General features: G+C 45.3%; 1 protein-coding gene across 1 annotated transcript in view; it reads left to right on the forward strand.

Annotated features, from left to right (window-relative positions):
- ZMAT4 (zinc finger matrin-type 4) overlaps positions 1–18,011 on the forward strand; it is a 404,068-nt gene that overhangs the window by 223,884 nt on the left and 162,173 nt on the right. Inside the window, exon 4 of the mRNA XM_047770379.1 lies at positions 2,795–2,951. Within this exon, the coding sequence (XP_047626335.1) occupies positions 2,795–2,951 (157 nt within the window). The remainder of the gene's footprint in view (positions 1–2,794; positions 2,952–18,011) is intronic.

The following is an 18,011-nucleotide window of genomic DNA, read 5'->3' on the forward strand; positions in this document are numbered from 1 at the left end:
GGTCTCTAACTCCCTGATGTGTGTTTCCTGCTATTCCTGGCTGCCCCCCAACCCCACCCCACCCAGGGGTCTGAGGCAGCCCCTCTGCTTGGTTGGACGTGTGGGGGAGGGGCAGCCAGTTCCTCCCTTGCCTTGCTGGTCCCTCCAGCTCCACAGCCAACCACACCAAGAGATAAAAGCCCTTACGATTTCTTTTTTCTTTTCTTTTTTTGTTTTGTTATGGTTGTTGTTTGTTTTTTGTCTTGCTTTTTAGATCCACACTCACCACATATGGAGGTTCCCAGGGTGGGGTCCAATCGGAGCTGTAGCTGCCGGCCTACACCACAGCCACAGCAACGCCAGATCTGAGCTACGTCTGCAACCTACACCACCACTCACTGCAACGCCAGATCCTTAACCCACTGAGCGAGGCCAGGGATCAAACCTGCATCCTCATGGATGCTAGCCAGATTCGTTCTCTGCTGAGCCGTGATGGGAACTCCTCTTTTGAGGTTTTGATTGAGGAGAAAACTCAGAGCACCTTGGCTTTAAACCCTCAGCCAGGATGCACTCAGTGGGACCAGCCTCAGTGCCTAGCAAGGTGTTATGTCCTGAGGTGTGTGCTTCTCCAGGAGAGGCCCCTTTTGGGAAGTTTCTCCTCTTTTCATAGAATCCATCATCCTCTCGCTGACCCCCACCCCAACCCCTACATTTTCTCGAGTCTCACTCTTGAACTGTGATCAGGGGGTGGGACATGCCAAAATTTTCTAAGCTAAGGTCAAGAGAATAAATGGATGGAGGTGGGACTTCACTTGGCCACGCCCACAACAGGTGGAAGTTCCTGGGCTAGGGATCAAACATGCGCCAGAGCATTGACAACACCAGATCCTTAACCCACAGAGCCACGGGGGAACTCCATAGGTGGACCTGGAAATCTCAGAAGCTGTTATGGGGTCTTCCCCTCACCCTCAATACCTGAACTGCAAACTGGCCTCCTGAAACACGCCCCCTCCACTTCTCCCAAGGATGTGTGCTAATCATCACCGACGTTGCCGATGGATGCCTTAAGATGGAAAGATTTGGGGACAGCCCCATTGTGGCTCAGTGGTAACGAACCCGACTAGTGTCCATGAGGACACAGGTTCAATCCCTGGCCTCACCCTGTGGATTAAGGATCTGATGTTGCCTTGACCTGTGATATAGGTCGCAGCCATGGCTTGGATGTGACCCCTAGCTTGGGAACTTCCGTATGCTGCAGGTGCGGCTCTAAAAAGCAAAAAAAGAAAAGGAAAAAAAAAAGATGGAGTTTGTTTTCTTCCTGCCACAAAATCTGCAGGACAGCAGGCACCTTCTTATTATGCAGAAAAATGATAGAATCCCCTTGCTCCATCCCATCCATACCCCTCCTCCTCCCTATGCCATTTAAAATTGCACTTTGGGGGCTATTGTGCGGCCACATACTCACTCAAGGCTGCTCTTTAACAAAGAGATGCTTTGCTCTGGCCGTTCCATTAAGGGACAGATTAACTTCTTATCTGAAAGTCCTCTTTACCCTTAATTTCTACCTCGGCAGGAGGGGAGCCAATGGCTTAATCTTCCCCTCATATAATATAGGTAATTGATGATCTGTGGGCACAAAAGCCAGGTCATGTGGTCTAACAAAGGACTTATTATTTTTTTTTTCCTGAATCATGGTTCATTTTCATTAAGTCTTACAAAGGAAGAAAAGTCTCGTTGGATTTAAGTATTTTGTGCAGCAGTTAATGAATCACCTTTCCTGAAGAAAAGGAACATCACACGAATTCTCCTGGAAAAAGTCTGCCAGCACAGTCGTCATCCCTTTAAGATAGAGACGCAAATTAAACTGTGAAAAAGATTCATTTCCTTAAAGAAATCTTTAAGAAAAAATCTTGAACATGGGGTCATGTATCCTGGTGAGGCTGAAATGGGTCAAAGGGAGAGCTGAATGCCAAATGATATTTTTTGCTGATTAATTCAGGCTGTGTAAACTCTGATATTGTACATACTTTTATGAGTACAATGGGTGAAATTAGAGACAGCTTTCCGCACGGTGCCAAAGCCAATGTCGTCTCCCTATCCTGGGCACCGTTTTTCTGCAAGTAGCTCAAGTCTGCAGGTTTGTCTGTCCTCTGTTCCCAGTGACTGATAGTAGTAGTTCCTATTAAATATATATGAGGTTACTAACTGAGAAAATTTTGATGATGATTATCATGCTGAAAAAAAAAGGAGTTCCCCTTGTGGCTCAGGGGGTTAAGAACCTGGCATAGTGTCTCTGAGGATGAGGGTTCAATCCCTGGCCTCGCTCAGTGGGGTAAGGATCCAGTGTTGCTGCATGCTTCGGTGTAGGTTGCAAATGGTGTTGCTGTGGCTGTGTTGTAGCCGCAGCTCCCATTTAACCCCTGGCCTGGGAGCATCCATATGATGCAAGTGCAGCCATAAAAAGAAAGAGGTGGGGAGAGGGAGAGGAACATTGCAGAGCAAAGACAAAATAGGCATTTTTTTTAAAGAAAGTCTGTGGTGGGAGTTCCTTGGTGGCCCAATGGTGAAGGGTCTGGCATCATGACTGCGGTGGCTCGGGTTGCTGCTGTGATGCAGTTTTGATCCCTGGCTGAGGCACTTCCGAATGCTGCAGGTGCAGTCAAAAAAGAAAGAGAGAAAGAAAGGAAAAAGGGGAGGAAGGAAGAAAGAAAGTTTGTACTAAGTCTCATATGCAACAGAATGGAATGGAAAAAGGAAATCAGAGGCCTTGGGGCTGTTTCTAATTTTTTTTTTCCTTCTGTCTTCTTCCTTGCAGGGAAATGATGCTGACATGGTGGATAAAAACAAGTGCTGTACGCTCTGTAACATGTCCTTCACCTCAGCAGTGGTGGCTGAGTCACATTATCAAGGCAAAATCCATGCCAAAAGGTTAAAACTGTTGCTAGGAGAGAAAACCCCATTAAAGACCACAGGTATGTGTCTGAACAGTATGGTAGAGAGATGCTGAAATCTCAGCACCCTCGCCTGTTCCGTTAACCAGGCTCCCTCTCTGGGCAGCTGCCAGGATCAGAGTCTAAGGGTGGATGCCCTTCCAAACCTAAAGCGATGGGCAGGTAGCCCAGTGGAACTGGCTGTCATAAGATCATTAGATCCACCTGCAGGAGCTGGTCCTCTTAACTTGGCACCTTCAGATGTGTAATTCAGCAGTTTGCATCCTCTGAATGGCCATCTACCTCCTGTGCGACGTGGTCTATCATGTTTATTATATATTATGTAAGATAATCTATTATGTAATGAACACTGGCCTTTACTAGCTTTGGTCTGTAGTCAGTAGGGGTGATGGAGAGTGTATCATATACATATAGATTCACGGCTTACGCCTGGAGAATGTTTTTACTTTGGTGGCCGTGGGGAGGAGGAAGACAGTAATCCCTTTTTTTTTTTTTTTTTTCTTTTTACAGCAGCCCCTGCAGCATATGGAAGTTCCCAGGCTAGGGTTCGAATTGGAGCTGCAGTTCTCACCTACACCACAGCCACACAGGATCTGAGCCACATCTGCAACCTATACGGCAGCTTGTAGCAATGCGGGATTGTTCACCCATTGAACCAGACCAGGGATTGAACCTATATCCTCATGGGTACTAGGCAGTGCTTAACCTGCCGAGGAGCCATGACGGGAACTCTAAAAAAGGCAGTCTTGTGAAACACTTTCATTTGCAGACCACTGAAGGGGGCTGTTCCCCCGCCCCCACCCCCACGGCATTCCAGTCACCTTCTGAGGGCATCCTGAAATTCAAGCTTATTAATTTTCACAATAAAAAGTTTCATGTCAATAACAGATCATTTGACTTTTCAATTGCTTACTTAAGCAAAAAAAAAAAAAATCCTTCAGAAGTCTATCAAGCTATAGAATGAAAACACGACTGCTACAGTTTAATCGAGAAAGGCTATTTGGACAAGGTTTACATTGTGACGGAGATGTCACTAGACTGGGTTACAGTCCCAAGAAGTGGAGGGTATGTTTCACGATGTCGACTTTTTCAAAGCAATTAAAATGTAGCAGTGCATTGTATCTCGCTGCCTAATGAATCATGCATAAATCGTGGGTGTAATTATTTTTTAAATGGTATTTTGGAAATTGAAGAGCGTCTAAAACAATACTTGGCTTTTCTCTTTACTGGGGTTTTTCTTGAGGAAAAAAAAAATCTTCTTTTACCTGGAGATGAGCAAGGCTTCTTTTCACTATATTTTTCTACTTAGTTTAACTAAAAGAATGTTGTTTTTGTAAAGGTGGCTATGACATTCAGATGTAGGATGGAGTTGCAAAATACATGGGATTTGGAGGCAAACTCAGCTTGGTTGGGGCACACTCTGTGTACTGACTTTTTGATAAGCAGCTACTGGATTGAAACTCCTGATTTTTGCTCTCTAAAAGGCTGGATACTCACCTTATAACCTACTCCCCCTCAAATCTCTTAAAATAGACAGCTCAGAGAAACAGCCACTGGAAAATTTTTACCTGTTTTCCGTGAATGAGTAACCAGCCCATTTGTTCTCTCTGCCTAAGCAGAGTATCGCTGTTAAATTTAATTTTGGAGGCGGCGATGGAAGGAAAGATGCTGTATCGTTGTTTATCACCTCAGTTAGCAAATGGGAGTTATTATTTCTGTAAAAAAAAAATCACATGGCCCAAAAAAAAAAAATTAGTGCTTTGTGCATTTCAGTACACCCTTAAGATAACCAGGCACCAGTTGGTTTTTCTGAGTTACCCTCAGAGCTGGTAACTATAACTTGGGGGGTAATTTGCTAGTTGTCATCAATATATTCCAAAGGGGGGGAAATATCTAAAATACTTCAAATGCACTGTTTACTTAATGAGCTAAGTCTTGGTGTCCATGGAGCTGCTCCAGTCCTCACTGGGACAGAAATCGAGTTGCTGGGTGGGTCAGGAAGCCATGAGGTGAGCAGGGTGTAAGTGGCTACTGACAGCTCGTGGCCTGGCTGGGGTTACTGATGCTGCTTATCTTTTCCCAGCACCCACCTTTCTCATAAGCTTAGGGTTCCCAGGCTGCACATTTCCCCCCAGTTTAACCTCTCATTTAAGCAGAAAGGACCTTGGAACATGGCGATTCCAGACAGAATTAGAGGGGCTGGGCTGCCCAGCTGGTCCCTGGGCTGGAGTTGATGTCAATCCAGCTGCTGGCAGGGAGCAGAGGAAGTCACATGACCTCCTGGAGGGAGCTGAGTCCTCAAGCACATGTGGGAGCAGAGGGCAGGCACTGGGAGGTGAGACGGAGAATGAAGGTTGAGGGCCTGGTCAAAAGCAAAATCTAGCAATGGAGTTTCTGGGACCAGAGATCATGCAGTCTGGAGCAAGGTCCTAGCATTGGGAAAGCTAGGCAGGTGGTAACAGAGCTCTGGTTGCAGACCTGGGGTTCTAGAGAAAGGAAGGACTGCTAAGAGCATGGCAGAACATCATCATTGCATTATTTTTTATTTTTTATGTTTTTGACTTTTTAGGGCCTCACCCATGGCATACGGAAGTTCCCAGGCTAGGGGTTGAAATGGAGCTGTAGCTGCCAGCCTATACCACAGCCACAGCAATGCAGAATCCAGGCTGCATCTGTGACCTATACCACAGCTCATGGCAATGCCTGATCCTTCACCCACTGAGCGAGGCCAAGGATTGAACCCACATCCTCATGGATACCAGTCAGGTTCGTCACTGCTGAGCCATGATGGGAACTACATATCATCATTTTAGACAAGAGTCCAGGGCTGGAAACCAAGTGTAAGGACACATCGGGAACCTGGCTTCCAATCCTAGGAGGCTTGGTCTCAAGCACAATTTCAGTTACTGCAAATACAGGATAAGGACCAAGAGGCAGCAGTAAAGGATGCCCAGGCCATGGTGTCCTGAGCTCCCAAGTGCAGCCGCTTCAACTCCTTGAATCGAGTCAGGCTTTCCAGCCCTCTGCCCTTGCCGCCCACAGCCATGCCTAGCCACAATACCTGCCAAGATGTGGCTAGGGCTGCCCTCTGCACATCTGGGAACTTCCCTGCCTCATCAACCAGCTTGTCTTGAAATTAAGTCTATGATGAAAACAAAAGGGAAAAAAAAAGAACATATAAAACTCAACCAGGAGCTCCCACTGTGGTGCAGTGGGTTAATAATCTGACTGCAAGGAGTTCCTGTCATGGCTCAGTGGTAACAAACCCGACTGGGATCCATGAGGATGCTAGTTCAATCCCTGGTCTCGATCAGTGGGTTAAGGATCCAGTGTTGCCATGAGCTGTGGTGAAGGCTACAGCCGCAGCTTGGATCTGGCCTTGCTGTGGCTGTGGTGTAGGCCATCAGCTGCAGCTCCAGTTTGACCCCTAGCCTGGGAGCTTCCATATGCCATGGGTGCAGGCTCAGTCCTAAAAAAAAAAGAAACAAAAAAATCTGGCTGCAGTGGCTCAGGTTGCTGCAGAGGTGCAGATTCATTCCTGGCTGGTAGCAGTGGGTTAAAAGATCCAGCCTTGCTGCAGCTGGGATTCATTCCCTGGCTGGGCAACTTCCATATGCTGTGGGTGCAGCCATAAAAACAAACTATAACTTAACCCACCGAATTAAGATGCAGGAGAGAAGCACTTTTGCTCATGTGTGCTGTGGAGGCTTCCCTCCAAGAATGGCAGGATGGCACGCTCTTGAACTGCAGTGATTGCTGGGCAAGAATAACTGAAGCCCAACTTGTGGCTTCTCTGAGCTGCTCCATCCGATGAGGGTGAGGCATTGGTATCTGAGAATCATTACCTTTCCTCCTGCTCAAGATGCACTTTGATCAAGCATCAGCTGGGAATCCTGCAGAATTCATTGCAGTTTGATTTGCCTTTTCCGGATGAGTGTGTGCTTACTGGAATTTCTGAAATGCTTGGCAGGGCTCCTGGAACAAAACCGAGGTCCAGCATCTCTGCTCTGCTTCAGCCTCTTCTAGATCCTTCTGTGAGATGAGGAGCAAGGAGAGGACTCAAGATCCACCATGTTCTCGTAGGTTGGCGGACCTCAGTGTGGAGATCTTGCCCAAATCTGAGGCAAGATTGATGTAGTTGTGATCAGGTCACTGCCAAGCTATGGGAAGTGTTTATTTTTTATTTTTTTGTCTTCTTGCCATTTCTTGGGCAGCTCCCACGGCACATGGAGGTTCTCAGGCTAGGGGTTGAATCGGAGCTGCAGCTGCCGACCTATGCCACAGCCACAGCAACACGGGATCCGAGCCACGTCTGCAACCTACACCACAGCTCACGGCAACGCCGGATCCTTAACCCACTGAGCAAGGGCAAGGACCGAACCCGCAACCTCATGGTTCCTAGTCAGATTCGTTAACCACTGCACCACGACGGGAACTCCGGTGGGGAGTGTTTAGAGGTGACTCAGAGGATACAGGCCAGGGCAAGGAAGAGCATGGGAATCCTCTCATTGGAGGAAGAGGAAAGGAAGCACGATTATTTAGCATGGAAAAGAGACAACTCAGAAGGCAGTCATAGAAAAGAACGAGTCATGCTCTGTGTGTGTGTGTGTGTGTGTGTGTGTGTAAGCACGCATGTGGTGTGCTTGCGTGTAACAGATATAACCAAAGCGTGGGCAGAAATTAGGGAGCTAGGTCCGAGCTCAAGATAAGGAAGAGTTCATTAATACTCAGAGATACTTAAAGGTAACAGGTGCAGCTGTGGGGACTGTTGAAGCAGAGGCTGGCTGACCTCTTAACAAGGCATTTCCTGAGAGGGTTCCACTATCATGACATTAGCTTATAGGACATTTTTTAAATTAAAGTATAGTTGATTTACAATGTTGTTTCAGTTTCTGCTGTACAGCCAATTGACCCAGTCATACATTTATAGACATTGCCTTTCTTATATTATCTTCCATCATGGTCTATCCAAAGAGACTGGATAAAGTCCCCTGTGATATATAGTAAGACCCCATTGCTTTCCCATCCTAAGGACATTGATTTGTTTATTTTTATTTTTTACGCCCGCACCTGTGACATATAGAAATTCCCAGGCTAGAGGCTGAATCGGAGCCGCAGCTCCCGGCCTGCCCTGCAATTTACAGCAATGCCAGATCCTTAACCCACTGCGTGAGGCTAGGGATCAAACCCGTATCCTCACAGAGACTGTGTCGGGTTCTTAACCTGCTGAGCCACAAATGAGACCTCTGCTTATAGAACATTTAGAGTCCCTGGTGACGTGGTTAGCTTGGAGGACATTGAAAGTCCTTCCACCCCTGAGATTCTTGGCAGGTGCTATCTACAGTCTTGACCCAGTGATGTAACAAGGGCAGAAAAAATCCTGGCCTGGGATCAGGAGACAGGAAGTCAGGCCCCACTCTGCCTGGTCCCATCATCTTTGGTAGCTCCATCATCTTTTGCATTTTCTCATCTGTCATTTGATTCTCATGTTGGATACATTTATATCACTGGCCCTTCTGCAGAGCAAACAATAGATTGAGACGTGCTTTGAAAAGTGGCAGGTCTTATGTTATTCACAGGTGAGCATTTGGTAAGTGAGTTGGTGTGGAGGAGTAAATAGCCCACCCCCTTTCCTCTCTCAGAGCCGCTGATGTAATGGGGTTGTTCAAACGCTGCCTTGGGAGCAGCATAAGGGGATGTGGGGTTGGGTCTCCTTGGAGACAGACATTTCCGGGATGTTCTATGGACCAAGGCCAGGAGAGGGGGTGGTGCTGGTGCTAGTGGTTGTGGGGAGTGGGTACCATGACCCAGGGGCAGGGGTGGCCATGGAGCTGAGGAGACACACTAGGCTCTGACATTAAGGAAACCCATCATCAGGAGAGAGACACAGCCACCAACCCAAGGGGAGGATTTTGCGTCTGGGACTAGGACCTGGCAAGTCGAGGCGATAGTAAATCATTTTCAAGATCAGAACTCAAGGTCTCTGAAGGATCAATTAAGGAGCCAGACACTAGAATGAAGGCCCAGAGGGAAATACCAGAGAATCTGGTTTTGGAGTTCCCGTCGTGGCTCAGGGGTTAACGAATCCGACTAGGAACCATGAGGTTGCAGGTTTAATCCCTGGCCTTGCTCAGTGGGTTAAGGATCCGGTGTTGCCATGAGCTGTGGTGTAGGTTGTAGATGTGGCTCGGATCCTGAGTTGCTGTGGCTCTGGCGTAGGCTGGTGGCTACAACGCTGATTCGACCTCTAGCCTGGGAACCTCCATATGCTGTGGGAGCGGCTCAAGAAATGGCAAAAAGACAAAAACAAAAGCAAAAACAAAAAACAAAAAAAGAAGCTGGTTTTTCTGAGGAGAAATAGAAAGTGATGAAAGGGCTGGAAGCTAGATGCCAAACCTGCCCACGGAAGGCGGGGATCAGCCCCAGAGACCCCTCCCAGGGAGCTGAGTCTGCAGGTGAAGGTGAGATCAGAATGGGGAAGATGAAGGACCAGACAGAGCCTGGAGGCTGTGCCTTGGGCAGTGGCTTCCTTCTGGGCTTCTATGCCCTAAGCTGTGTCTGTTTCTCCCCAAGAGGCTGCCTGTGGCCTAGAAGGATGTATGTGCGATGGTGCAGGTCTGCCATGGATAGAGCCCCAAGGGCATGGTCCCTGCCTGGAGGAGACCAAAGAGTTCATTCAACTCTGTCCACTTGCTAATTCTCAGAACCTATGAATATGTGTTACGTGGCAAGAGGCCACTGAGGTTGCCTATGGAATTCATATTTCTTGGAGTTCCCATTGTGACTCAGCAGGCTAAGAACCTGATTAGGATCTATGAGGATGTGGGTTTGATTCCTGGCCTCACTCAGTTGGTTAAGGATCTGGCCTTGCCACGAGCTGCAGTGTAGGTCATAAATGTATCTCCGATCTGGTGTGGCTGTGGCTGTGGCTGTGGCATAGGCCGGTGGCGTGGCTGCAGCTCTTATTCGACCCCCAGCCTGGGAACTTCCATATGCCTTGGTGTGGCTGTAAAAAAGGAAAAAAAAAGAACAGAGAATGAGGGAAACCCAGTGGCGTCTCCTTTTGAAGAACAAAGCACTCTCCAGAGAAGCTACAGGACATGCGCGACAGCAAATATGTCCCCTCAGACTGAAGTTCAAAGACACTGATGAGAAACAAAAGAGTTGAAATTGTAACCAGCTCTTGCCCCAACTTTAATATGCTTAATATCTCATGATTTGTCAGTCTCATTTGAAAACAGAGGTCTAATCTGTATGCTTCCCAGGGCTTCTGTAACAAATGCTCATAAACTGGGTGGCTTGATGGGATAGAAATTCCTGCTCACAGTTCTGGAGGCTAGACGTCTGAGAGCAATGTGTGGGCAGGGCCCTGAGCCTTCTCCAGGCTCTAGGAAAGAACCGTCCCCCCTGGCAGCTGCAGGCAGCCCATGGCTTTCTAGACATATCCCATCTCTGCTTCCAGTGTCCCATGCCCTTCTTCCCCCAGTTTCTGTGTCCTTTCCTTTTCGTGTAAAGATACCAGTTAGTGAATGCAGAGCTCACCCCTAGTCCAGGATGACCCCCCGTGTTAGCTTCACTAATGACAACTGCAAAGACCTTTTTCCAGAGGAATTCCCATCCTGAAATTCTGAGTGGACATGAATTTGGGGGGCACATGATTCAATAGAGTTCACAACCACCTTCATTTAACTGAAGTCGCCCGTCCTGATTTTATGCTTGCTAGCTAGTGAATTCTTCGCCCTTTTTCTTTTTCTTCTTTTTCCTTTGTTTTGGCTGCACCTGCATGGAAGTTCACAGGCCAGGGTTCAAATCCAAGCCACAGCTACTATCTCACTGGATCCTTAACCCCCTGAGCCACAGTGGCAACGCCTCCCCTTTTTCTTGATGACTAACTCATTCAAACAAGATAATTGGAGTAAGAATAAGATTGAGATCTTGCTCAAAATCCTGAAGAAACTCCTAAAAGAAAATATCCTTGAACTATTCTTTTTTTTTTTTTTTTAAAAAGGCTGTTTTTGAAAAAAATATAAATTATTTAGAAGAAATTTTGAAGCATAGAATCAAAGCTTTGAACTTCAGATCCTCCCCATGGTCTACGAAGTGAAAGTGAAATTGGGCAAAATGAAATTTAAGATTATCCATAAACTGGAGTTCCCTGGGGGTGCAGCAGCTTAAGCATCCCGTGTTGTCACTGCAGTGGCTCAGGTCACTGCTGTGGTGGGTTTGATCTGTGGCCGGTGTGAATTTGTACATGCCAAGGACATGCCAAAAAAGGAAAGATTACCCATGATCTATACAGTTAGGTATTATGTTTAGGATTAAAGAGAACATTTATTTGTGGTTGTGGCACACATTGCTCATCCTAAACCCCTTTGCTCCTACCTTTCAGCTGGTTGGGGGTACATTTCTTTAGACCAGGTTACAGGATGGAGGAGGCCATCCAGCCTACCTAAGACTTTGCAAGAGCAAAAAAGAGGTCTTTGTTGTGGCACTTGGGGGTTATTGGTTATCATAGGAGAGCCCAATCTAACCTGCTGGATCCATTGTTCCCAGGAGTTTCTGTTTCCCACATAAGCTTCTAGGAATTCTTAGCCCAAATGGATACTAAGCACTTTCTTTTATAGAATTCCCAGCCATCACCGGGGGCCTGACAGGTAATGGCATCACATTTAGCAATAACCATCCTTTCATTTTTGACCAGCGAGAGCGTGAGGTTGCTATAGTGGGGTATGTGTCTTAACCCTAGGAAATGGATGAATGGTTTTGCGATGTGCCATAGAGGAATTATGGCCTTGCCTCCCTGTTGATGGCTGCACCTACAACAGTTCTTGGCACATAGCAGGTGTTTAATAAATATTTGTTAGATGATTGAACTTTGGAAGCTTGCATTGGAATAATTATAGGCATGGCACAACATTGTCAATAAACTATACTTAAATAAAAAATTTTAAAAAAGAATCATGATAGGCATTTAAATATTTATAGATTGGTTTTCAAATTGCCTTACCTTGATTATTTAAAATTAAATATCATGATCAAAGGCAGTGGCTTTCCAGTTTTATAAGAAATGGTGCATCTAGCTGCTTGCTTGATTTTAGAAAACAAAATCAGTTTGTATATAGAATAATGTATAGCACAAACATAGGCTCTGAATTCAGACTTAGGTTTAAGTTCTAGTTCTATCTGTGTTGAACTTTTTGCAAGTTAACTCCTCAGCCCTCAATTCTGTATTGGTAAGATTATGGTGTTACTGAGACTATAGAATTATTATGATAAAGGGGATGATATGTGCAAAACACATAATATAATGCCTGCCACATGATTACATGTTGAATGAATATATTGTTGTGTATACATATGTGTGAGTAAACACAAAAAGACAATCCTCATTATTTGCTGGATTCTGTATTTGTGAACTTACCCACTCACTAAAATGTAGCCACGAAGTCAATACTCATGGCATTTCGTGGTTGCTCACAGATGTGTGCAAAGGGGTGAAAAATTCGAGTTGCCTCCTGGGCATGTTCTCATTTGAGGGGAACACTCTGCCTTCTAAATTGCCATTCTCACACTGCAAACAAGTGGCCTTTTTGCAATCTACTTCCTGCCAGGTGTTTTGCATTTTTCGTGCTCTCTGTGGAAGATTTTGCCATTTCGATTGTGGCTCCCTGGGATGGTGCCGAAGTGCAGTCTAGTGCTTCTCAGTGCAAGAAGGCTGTGATGTGCCTTCCAGGGAAAATGTGTGTGTTTAGATAAGCATGGTTGGGGCCTGGGTTGTGGTAGATCAGCTTTGAGTTAAATGTTAGTGAATCAAAAATATATATTAAAGCAGGTGTCTTTAAACAGAAGCACACGGAAAACAAGATTCTCTATTGACCGGTTGATGAGACCATAGGCTCACAGGAACCTAACTCTCTATGTCCTCAAGGAACCCTCTGTCGGTCCCTATTTGCCAATGCAGGGTCCTTGGAGAGGTCATAGAATGTCACTATCACAGACAGCAAAAAATAACTGTCGGGAAGTGACAAACAGTATGTTACATTCATTACATTTTCAGAGTGTAACTTTCAAAAAGTCTTTTCTTTCAATAGTGAAATGAAAATAGGTCATATTGGAAAGACCCTGTAAAACTATAATTGGGTAGGCTGAGTTTAATCTAATGGTACAATCAATGATTATAACTGAGAATTAGTAAGAGAGTGTATCAGAAACATCACCTTCATGATTTCCTAGTTCAAACCCCAAGGCTCTAACTTAAGATGATGGAAACAGGCGTTCCCGTCGTGGCTCAGTGGAAACAAATCTGACTAGCATTCATGAAGATGCAGGTTTGATTCCTGGCCTCGCCCGGTGGATTGAGGATCCAGCGTTGCTGCGAGCTGTGGTGGAGGTCAAAGACATGGCTGAGATCTGGCATTGCTGTGGCTGTGGTGTAGGCCTGCAGCTGTAGTTCTCATTGGACCCCTAGCCTGGGCACCTCCATATGCTTGGATGGGGCCCTAAAACAAAAGACCAAAAAAATAAAAGATGATTGGAAACAATGAAGTACCAGAGACAGATATTTACATATTTCATAGACAGATATTTCAATTAAGAATGTCTCTCTTTGGAGTTCCCGCTGTGGCTCAGCAGGTTAAGAATCAGACACAATATCTGGGAGGAGGCATCTTTGATCCCTGGCCCTGCTCAATGGGTTAAGGATCCAGCGATGCTGTGAGCTGTGGCGTAGGTCACAGACTTGGCTCAGATCCTGCATTATTGTGGCTGTGGCCTAGGCCTGCAGCTGTAGCTCTGATTCAATCCCTAGTCTGGAGACTTCCATATGCCGCAGGTGTGGCCATAGGAAGAAGAATAAAAATAAGGAAATCTCTCCCATTGTAACTCAACGATCGTCTGATAATTTATTTATTTATTTATTTATTTTGTCTATTTGCCATTTCTTGGGCCACTCCCACGGCATATGGAGGTTCCCAGGCTGGGGGTCAAATCAGAGCTGTAGCCACCTCCCTACACCAGAGCCACAGCAATGTGGGATCTGAGCCACGTCTGCGACCTACACCACTGCTCACGGCAACGCCGGATCCTCAACCCACCGGGCAAGGCCAGAGATTGAACCCGCAACCTCATGGTTCCTAGTCGGATTCGTTAACTACTGTGCCATGATGGGAACTCCTGATAAAATTTTTAAAAAGGCATTCAACAGGCTTTAAATGATAGCAACTAGACTATCAGCCTACTGAAATCTGAGGTCTCTATGACAAGAAAAGTGTTGCTACACAACTGCACGGCCCTGGACAGCCTTAGAGCATCTCGGGGAGGCACCTGTGCCAGAATTCAAACTGAATGCTATATTTTCATACCTGATAAATCCTCTAATATAATGAACCCTATAATGTTTAATGAACCACATGAAGGATCCAGCTTCTGCCTTAACTGGCCCACTGCCTTGTCTTGAGGACATCTTCAAAATCTGCTTTGGCGTTGGAAGCTCTTGGCGTAAATATTTACTTATAACTCTATTAATGCTTTTAGTCATGTGATTCGCATTTTGCCTATTTAACAAGATTATTGTGGCTTGTGTTGCCAAATGTGTGACTGAACCTCCCACAAAAATAACGATGACGAGGAGTCCCCGTTGTGGCCCAATGGTTAATGAATCTGACTAGGAACCATGAAGTTGCGGGTTTGATCCCTGCCCTTGCTCAGTGGGTTAAGGATCCGGCATTGCCGTGAGCTGTGGTGTAGGTCACAGACGCGGCTTGGATCCCGCGTTGCTGTGGCTCTGGCATAGGCCGGTGGCTACAGCTCCGATTTGACCCCTAACCTGGGAACCTCCATATGCCGAGGGAGCGGCCCAAGAAATGGCAAAAAGACAAAAACAAACAAACAAAAAATAATGATGATGAGGCCCCGTGCAGCAATTGAACAGGAACATAGTTCTTTATCAGGTCAGCGATTGTAATAGTGTAACTCTAGATATGGGAAGATGTAACAAGAGGGAATATTTTCCTGGACCATGACAGACTTGTAAGATGGGTGGTCCAGAGACTGATGGCTGCTGTTCCCTAAGGCCGAGTCTAGTAATATCACATCGAGGGGCCTCTCAGTGAAATCCTTGCCAGATCTGGGAATGAGCATTCCTAGCAACGTGGGTTGAAATGGTTCTGAAATGCCTATCAAACCAGCATCAGATTTATGACCACAAGGGTGCCCTACTCGCTGGAGATGGGCACTTGCCATCTGCCTCTCAGGACTGAATCTTGAGCTGCTACACCTGCTAACTTTCAACACTCCCTGAAAGGAGCTCAGGGTGGGATCAGAAGTGAGGCACTCTGTCCTCTGGGAAAGCTGGCAGAACAGGTCTTCAGACAGTTTTTTTTTTTTTTTTTACTTTTTAGGGCTGTACCCACAGTATATGGAGGTTCCCAGGCTAGGGGTCGATCAGAGCTGTAGCTGCTGGCCTACACCACAGCCACAGCCACAGCCACAGCAAGGAGGGATCCAAGCCACGTCTGCAACCTACACCACAGTTCATGGCAATGCCAGATCCTTAACCCACTGAGTGAGGCCAGGGATCGAAGTAACATCCTCATTGATCCTAGTTGGATTCCTTTCTGCTACTCCACAATGGGAACTCTGATTTTTTTTTTTTTTGGAGGGGGGGAAGATTTTATGAGCCAATTCTTACCTCTGCTCATATCTAGAAAAGCACTAATATCCTTCATGGTGATGCCTGCTCCTTATGACTAGCAGTGACCTTCTGCAAAAAATGTGTGCTTGGTTACATGTACTTCCCTCCACCAAAATCATGTATATTCTGACCTTCCCCCATCTGGGGAGCAGCATCTCAGAGCTCTCTGAAATGCTGCTTCCCAGGCTAGAGTCCTCATTTTGTTCCAAAGAAAACTTAACTCACACACACACAACACACACACACACACAAAGAATGTCTCTCAATAAGAAAAAATTTGAAGCTAAAAAAAAAAAGGGATTCCTCGTTTGTAGGAACAGTGAACAGCGTAGGGAAAGGAAGAGACAAGCAGCAATCTCATCCACTCTTGTCTCATGTGCAGGTATGTTTATGGTCTGTTCCTCTTCTGAAATCTTGTTGCTTTTCTTCTTTTTGCCTTGTTTCCTGTTGAAAATGAGTGAGACAAGGCTTCAGAACTTTCCCATAAATTTATATGGCAGATACTGAATCGCTTCTTTGAGCTCCCTGTTGAATGAATAAAGATCACGGTATTCTGGCTCGGTTTGAAAGTTACATAAATTCACATTTTGAGTAATATATGCGTTTCAGGTGCAATCCGCGCCTCATATTTGCATAGAAAGTTTTATCCACCACAGCAGTTCTATCATCCGAATCAGATTATTTGGTTTGCCTGCCGTAACCTGTCTTGATACTTGTCTTAATAGATGCAAACAACACTTTTTCAGACAGGTAGAGCTTCATAGTGGTGCATTTTCTTTTAAATTAGGAAAGCTGGCATGTTCTAAGGCATTGTCTGCAGATCAGTGCATTTGTTCTGATGATGCCTTTGGCTTTTGGAAAGCTTATAAATACAGCAAGTAGCAGATTTGCAGATTGCAGAGCTGGAAGGGCACCAATCATTATTTCAATCACCTCATTCTTCTGATGAGGACACTGAGACCTAGAGAGGTGAAATTATTTGCCCAGGGAGATACAACTGGTTGATGGCAAAGAGGCGTCTCTTCTCTTGCAATGATCTTTCCCTGCTGTCACACTCTCAGGGGAAACCCCACCAATCAGGCCACTGACTGCTCTACAGGGAGTAAGGCTTAAATGCATCAGCAATGGGAGGTGAGCCAAATTCTTTTGGCCAGGTTTTCACACACTGGATTATAAGAGGCTTGCTTAGAGCAATGATTAGATCCAGGCTACTATCTTTTTATTTTATATTTGATGGCCAATAAAATGAAAGATCAGTGACTGGGTAGAATTAAAGCTCTTAACAGTGGGGCTACCTCCTAGGTGATTCTCACAAATCTTTTTAAATACTGTAAACTTAGTTTTCTCTTCCAGGCAATCAAACAGTTGTGTAAGATAGTTGATGACTTCCGCAGCTTTTATCATGGGGCTATACCTTTATTCCAGAAACTGTTCTTTGACACCTTTTTTAGGAAGGCATACAGTAGAACAATAAAATAATCAATTTCCTGTGCTCACTCTGAGATTGTCAGTAGGATACAAGGTCAGGACTTGGCATCCATATGCAGAATTCATTACTGTTCAGAAAACATTGTGAGTGAGAGATCTTCTGGCAAAAACTTCTTTTTTTTTTTTGGTCTTTTTAAGGTTCAACAAGGGGCATATATGAAGCTCCCAGGCTAGGGGTCAAATTGGAGCTGCAGCTACTGGCCTACACCACAGCCACAGCAACGCAGCATCTGAGCCGCATCTGCAACCTACACCACAGCTCATGGCAATGCTGGATCCTTAACCCACTGAGCGAAGCCAGGGATTGAACCCACGTCCTCATGGATACTAGTCAGGTTCATAACCCACTGGGCCATGGTGGGAACTGCCCTGGCAACAACTTTTAAATCATTGACTAAAGATGAGAACCCTAAAACTATCTAGTTTATGAAATGGAGAAGGCCCTTGTAGAGTTAGGATTCTACCTGAAATAACAGGTAGTAAATGTCCCAAACCTTATTCACATCCTCTGAAATATCTCTGCATTTTAAACATCTGCCTCAAAAGTCTTGCCTGACAGTTTGGTTTCTTTAGTAATCATTTGTAATAAATATGAATCACTGGATAGCACTCGAATGGAGTAAATATTCTATTTCTTTATATTTTAAAAAATTTGTTTTTTATTTGATTTTATTTTGTTTTATTATTTTGTTTTTTATTTGATTTGATTTGTTTTATTATTTTGTTTTATTATTTTATTTTATTTGTTTTTTAATTTTATTTTGTTTTATTATTTTATTTTATTTTTTACACACCCATGGCATATAGAAGTTCCCAGGCTAGGGGTCCAATCAAGCTGCAGCTGCCAGCCTACACCATAGCTCATGGCAATGCCGGATCCCCAACCCCCTGAGTGAGGCCAG

The sequence above is a fragment of the Phacochoerus africanus genome, chromosome 3 (genome assembly GCF_016906955.1).
Source record: "Phacochoerus africanus isolate WHEZ1 chromosome 3, ROS_Pafr_v1, whole genome shotgun sequence".
Classification (NCBI taxonomy): Eukaryota; Metazoa; Chordata; class Mammalia; order Artiodactyla; family Suidae; genus Phacochoerus; species Phacochoerus africanus.